Source organism: Fomitiporia mediterranea, assembly GCF_000271605.1.
Source record: "Fomitiporia mediterranea MF3/22 unplaced genomic scaffold FOMMEscaffold_4, whole genome shotgun sequence".
NCBI classification, from domain to species: Eukaryota; Fungi; Basidiomycota; class Agaricomycetes; order Hymenochaetales; family Hymenochaetaceae; genus Fomitiporia; species Fomitiporia mediterranea.
Genome location: NW_006760389.1, coordinates 294,155 through 300,579, shown reverse-complemented (window position 1 = coordinate 300,579; position 6,425 = coordinate 294,155). Strand labels below are relative to the sequence as shown.

The 6,425-nt window shown below is 43.1% G+C and overlaps 1 protein-coding gene across 1 annotated transcript; it reads right to left on the bottom strand.

The window, feature by feature from the left end:
• Window positions 1-3,085: 3,085 nt before the first annotated feature.
• Window positions 3,086-5,128, bottom strand: FOMMEDRAFT_18497 (uncharacterized protein). The gene is made up of 5 exons (XM_007264430.1): window positions 5,022-5,128; window positions 4,462-4,962; window positions 4,259-4,391; window positions 3,611-4,166; window positions 3,086-3,532 (listed from the first exon to the last, which is right to left on the bottom strand). Exons 2-4 carry the CDS (start codon window positions 4,540-4,542, stop codon window positions 3,673-3,675), a joined length of 708 nt encoding a protein of 235 aa, XP_007264492.1. The 5' UTR covers window positions 4,543-4,962; window positions 5,022-5,128; the 3' UTR covers window positions 3,086-3,532; window positions 3,611-3,672.
• Between the last annotated feature and the right edge of the window lie 1,297 nt (window positions 5,129-6,425).

Genomic DNA, 6,425 nt, shown 5'->3' with positions numbered 1-6,425 from the left:
TTCAGATGATCTATTTGCCCTAGTAACAAAATTAATAACAGTACAATTACTATTAAGCTAGGCAGCTTCTAAAGACTATGAGATACATCAAATTGATGTCAAGTCGGCATATCTCTACAGTGAATTAAATAATAACAAGCATATTTACATACAACCTCCCTCAGGCAAAGTACTTAACAATATCAAGCCAGGACAGGTATTAAAATTAAATAAAGTACTTTACAGCTTGAAACAAGTAGGACAATGTTGGTACAAGAAGATTACTGAAATTCTACTAAAGATTGGTATACAACAAGCAAACTACAATAACACTGTATTCTATAAGAAACAGTATAACACAACAGTCCTAGCAACATTTATACACATTAACAATATTATCATAATTGGTAAAAATATTACTATAGTACATACATTCAAACAAGCTTTGTAACAATATGTAACATTTATAGACAGTAACAAAATTCATTAGCTACTTGGTATTGAAATACACTAAGATAGACTACAACAAATTATTAGCTTACAGTAAAAACACTATACTGAAAACATAATACAACAATTTAAATTTGAAAATGAAAGACCATTAAGGACACCTATAGTACCTGAGATGTACTTAACAAGTACAAACAATACAAACAACAATGACAACAATAAACAATTCATACAGACAATTCCTTACATAAATATGGTAGGATTGTTAAAATATATTACTGATTGTACAAGGCCAGACATTTTGTATACTACTGGTCAATTAGTACACTATCTACAAAAACCTAGTATGTAGTATTACAATACAGTAAAGCATTACTTCCAATATCTACACAGAACAACAAACTACTGGTTGTATCTTGGCAGAACAAAGCTGCCTACATTACAAGGATACTGTAATACTAACAGCCAAATGACTAAAGGTCACCAATTGATCAACAGATATGTCTTCCAATTCAGGAGAAGCACTATATTGTAGACTAGTAAACAACAGAACTTGGTACTATTATTGACTTATAAAGTAGAGTTGCAAGTGCTGGCATACACAACTCAAGAAGCCATCTGGCTTAAATGACTCACTAAGAAAGTACTACAGACAGAATTGGCACTACTGACAATCTATTACAACAATCAGGGCACAATCAAAACTGTTAAATCCGAAGAATCTGCCTTCAATGTACAAACAAAACATCTTGATCTATGTAAGGACTTTGTGTAATGTTATATTCAGAACAACTACATCAATGTATACTATGTTCAATCAGAGAATCAGGCAGCAGATATCCTTACAAAAGCCTTATACACTACACAGATCAAGCACCTCATCAATCTTATTAGTCTTAGCACACAGGTTAGTTAGATTGTTCAGGCTTGTAGGGGAGTGTTTGACCCTTAGGGACTTAGGGTCAATGCATATATAAAGAGTAGAGTAGCATTCTTAAAATTTAAGTGTTATGTCTCCCCTACATTCTTTCAGACAGAGAGACAGAGAGACAGAGAGACAGAGTTGTTAGAGTGTTTTATAAATGTAGTCATAGTATTTTCATTCTAACAAGGAATAAAGTTGTCAGTTATATAAATGTATAAGAAAAGAGTGTACAGATAGACAGTATTCATTCAGAGTACTTACAATAAGCAATTTCATTATAGTATCCTAGTTACACTACATTAAAATTTGCCTTTCTCTAGCAATAATCCTATCATTATAATCTTCAGTTTCCAGACTTTGCACACACATACAATTCAAGTCCAACTGTCCCTATAACAACCATGAATTGCAGACATTCACATGGTATTAGCATTGCTTATATTATGTAATAGAGTTATTACAGAGATGTATAAAAGATCTTGACAATAGTTCTTTAACTGTCTCTTATACTATCAGTAGTTCTCTACATACAATCATGTCAAGTGGTTCAGGTTCTGAAAAGAAGGCAGAGGATCAACAATCCTCTAGCAAGTCCAGTAGGACTCTCAATGATGAACTTGACACTTTGTATAACTCAACCAAATACCCTGTACCAGGTGACCCTTGTGGTTGGCAAAAAGAAAGGCTAGCCAACTGGAATAGAGCAGGTAATGATCAAGGTAGTGACGATTTTAAACATGTTTTCGGGAGTGTAGAAAAATGTATGGAAAAACAAGCTAAGAGGGCATCATCTTCTAAGGACCAGTCTTAGGAGAGAGAGAGAGTGTGTGTGTGTTATGTAGACAGTGCTAGTATATTTGAATGTGGAAGTTTTATTAGTTACAATTCTGTCATGTTAATCTTCAGTGTACAGACTTTGTGCATAACGCAAATACTACTATTCCCATAACAACTACCGATCGCAGATGTAATCTGGTGCTAGCTTTGCTAATATTACACAATGGGGTTATGAGTATTAGTGTATTTGCATTGCTTTTGTTTCTACATCACGTATAGCTGATGCAACTTTGCACTTGTGAGACTAGTCTGATTACATTATCTAACCTTTGCATGCTACAGTAGTGTATAAAAGGCCATGGTAACAGACTGTCAACTGCCCCTTATACAACTAGTACTAGTTCTCAGCATACAATCATGTCAAGTAGTTCAGCTCCTGAAAGCAAGAAGGAGGGTCAACAACCGCCCACCAGCGAGACTCATGAAGAAAAAGTTAACCCATTAACCCAAATAACCTCAGAGGTTTCCAGTAATGAACCTTGTGCAAGTCAGAAAAACAGGCTAGTTGGGCTAAATAAATTGTTAAGAGATGGAAACCTGAGAGGTGGAAGGGGAAACGATGATTTGCAGTACCTTGTAGAGAGTGCAGAAAACTGTCTTCGAAAGCAAGAAAAGAGGGCTTCGACTTCGAAGGACGGGAAGAAGTAGAAAGAGCGAGAGAGTGTAGCTCATCAACTAGTACTTAAACTTGAGAGTTTTGTTACACTCATGTAATAGTTGAATAAATAGAACTTACAGTCGCTCACTTGCTTACCTGCCTGCATCCTTCAATGCAGTTCTTATTGAGTTTGTCGTGTACAGCAAATAGTAATAACTATCTTTCAAATTGAGTAGAAATCATTTGTCCTTCAGCTCTAGTGAATAATGGAGCAGACACACTTAGTTATGGTAGGACAAACACACAAAGACAGAAAGAGGCCTATGAAATAAGAGATGAAATCGTATAGACATGACGAGTACAACTAACGAACTAATATGAAACAGGAGAGGGAAGGAAAGGGAAAACTCGTGAACTACATAGAGTACTTTATTTCGTGTCCAGATAATATGATGATCGTACACGATTGGAAGGGGGGGAAAGGAATCATGAATAAGATAGGCAAGAGGAAAGGAAAAGAAGGGAATGGTGGGGAACACAGATGATAATGATGGCAATGGTGGCGATGATGGTGATGGGAATTATAAAATTGTACACATTTACACATTGCACTTGGTACACACGCAAAGTATTGCGTCGTCCGACGAACGAATGAGATGGCACGGATGATGACGACTAACGAAGAGGAGCGCACGTCATGCCAGTGATCGTATTCACGGTCGTGGCGTGCAGGAGTGTACATCCTGACCAAGAATAAAACCATCAATCATACAAATACAATACACGAAAATAGACAGACAGCATACACCCATGATACTCACACAAAACGCACATGCACGACATCCGAGCACTAACAACGAACAATCACGCAATGTCACCTCACTCACTTCGCACTCCTCGCCAAACTCTCCACATCATCCAACAATTCCTCTCCCTTCCCTCCCCCTCCTCCCGGTTGAGGATGTCCTCCCCCTCGTCCCTTCACACGATCCATAATCTTCCCAATCACACCCTGCTGTGAGTGTTCCCCCTCCACACCTCCTCTAGAGGTTGTCCTCTCAACGCTCCTCGGCCCTCCACCCCTACTCGCACTCCTCGTCCTCTCCCTGATATTCCCCACCCCTCCTCTTCCCGTACTAACCATCATATTCCCCTGTGTGCCGTCCCACACACCTCCATCCGCGTACTCGATAGGTGGGGACGCGAGCGCTGTGACGTTCGCGAGCCCACCCCTGCCTGTAGAGTGAATTGGATTGCTGCTGCTGATGTAGGTTGGAGAGTATGCGCGTCGTTCGTATGCGTCTAGTTCGGGACCTTCTTCGTGGAGAGTTTCGCCTGTGATGTTACCTGCGCCTCCTCGGCCAGTTGAATGTTTAGCTAATAAGACGAGATGTCAATGCAGTTAGCAAAGTGATTATAACAAAAGCAGAGGGAGAAAAAAGGAGAAGGAGAAGAGAGGGAAAACGCACCACGGCCACGCGAAACAGACCTCTCCGCTCCCGCTACAATCTCAGCAATGCGTGCTTCAGCGCCACGAGAGCGCGAACGCGACTTCGAGTGTTCTGGCGTCCTTATGTTTCCTGCGCCCCCTCGGCCAGTGGACTACTCAATGCATAATGAATAGGAGGTCATCAGCAAGAAGATTAAGGAGAAATGGCTGGAAATGACGTACATAGAACTTCGGACTCCCTTCATGTTTTTCTAGCACTTTTCTGTCGCGCGCGGATTGAACAGGGTCAATACCTGGAGACATAACGTATAACTTCATCAGTATTCGAGTGGCTCGCTTCAGGCGGACACAACATCTGGTATGCAGACGAAGAGGAAAAGGGGCTTTATAGCCCAAGTAACCAAGCTATAAATCCGAATATCACAATGAATGGCGAAAATGGCACAATTGATTCATTGGCATTGAATCATTTCGGCGGACCTCGATAAATCGAGAGTGACAAGACGTGTGTGATTCAGACCCTCGTGTATTCGTCCGAAGCATCCATGCACCCAGCAACCAGTCGGCCGAGTAGACACGTTTGACTCTCTGAATCCATCCAGGGTGATGGATGATCCATATGCCACATGTCGCAATCGAACGTGCGCCTGACGCAGACCATACGGAGAGCCAAGCCGAGAGACGACACACATGATCCGACAACAGGTGCAAAGTAGAGAGAGGCTGGAACAGTCGTCGGCCGATGAGTCCGAAGGGTCCCTTGACGTAGGTCGTTGACGCACCTCAACAGTCGTCCCGCTGCACCCTCCCAGCACAGAACACAGAATGGAAATACAGAAACCAAAAACACAACAAAAGCATACCACAAATAAAACCAAAGTGTGAAAGCCTCAAGGAGGGCGCATATAGTCAGACGAACGAAAACGAAACGTTAACTCACTCTGCACGACAGTAGGCAAGTAATTGCCGGCGCCACCTCTCCCGACATGAGAGACAGGATCCTTCGTGTACGGTATCGGCTCACGTCCGCGCGGAGGTGGGGACGAGGGCGGGCTGCCCGGATCTTGACTCTGTCCCGAAAAGCCAGAATAGTGAGAGGCGTTGTCTTGGTCTACGGACCGAGAACGAGAACGGATGTTGCCTGCGCCACCGCGTCCAGTAGAGTACTATCACAAGAGAGTGTACAGAAGAAAGCAAGTTAGACGAGGACGAAGAGAAAGGAGAGAGGAAAGACGGACATTATTCCTGCCACGGGAAGGAGAACGGGGATGATCCGTATCAGTACGAACTTCAAAGTCATCCATTGTCAGCGAGTGGTGTTATATGTACTGCACAAGAACCGGGCGTGAGCGGGAGAAGCACAGAAACAATAGAGAGAGAGATAAGGAGACACGACGCCCAAAGATAAGAAATGAAATAAGAATTAGACTTGGTGTCGACGTTGACGGAGTGTATGTGGAGAGGCTCTGGGTGTATGCTTATCGCCGCACGCACGACGCGCTTATCTATACCCTCTCCGCTCCGTCCCTGAACAGGGGCTGTGCTCCAACAATTTGCACGCACGAGAGAAAGTTGCCACTCACCGTACCGTTTTCTCTGTTGGTGGCTCTGTGTAGTCCGTACCGACACGTCCGTCGCAGACCCACAAGATCCTGAAGCTCCGGACGAAGACGACATCGATATCGAAGCTCCGTCCCGGCTCAGCGCTCTAGCCAATCGAGTCGCCATCGCACTAATCGCACTCCTCGCTCGAGAACTGCTGGTGTTTATCGTAGCTATGCTGAACCCCCCGATACTCCGAGTCGTTGAGGTCATGCTTGCTGCGGAAGATCGCATCCTGCTGATCGTTCTAATACCCGTATGCGCCTCTTCTCTGTTGGTGGTGTGAGTATGATTACTATGGTATGAGCTAGAAGCTGCTGCCATGCTGAGAGGCTTTCTGAGAGCGAGCGACTGAGAGATGCAGAGAACGAGTCGAGAAATGATGCACTCAATTCTTTCCAATGAACGATGCCTTTAAGTTTTGTATAACTTTCGGGTTTGTTGCTTTGGATGGTTTGGTCCGTTCTGCGATCAACCATCCCGTGCCTCACATCACACGTCGCATCCAATCATCGCTCGGCCATCTCACCACCTGGACTGTATATCATCTCCCATCATCGACGCTACTAGTATCAACTAGGGAA

Coding starts and splice junctions, on each gene's coding strand:
- FOMMEDRAFT_18497 (XM_007264430.1), bottom strand. CDS start 4,542: ATGTCTCCAGGTATTGACCCTGTTCAATCCGCGCGCGACAGAAAAGTG. Junction 4,392..4,461: donor AAGGGAGTCCGAAGTTCTAT/GTACGTCATTTC, acceptor TGCATTGAGTAG/TCCACTGGCCGAGGGGGCGC. Junction 4,167..4,258: donor GTCTGTTTCGCGTGGCCGTG/GTGCGTTTTCCC, acceptor TCGTCTTATTAG/CTAAACATTCAACTGGCCGA.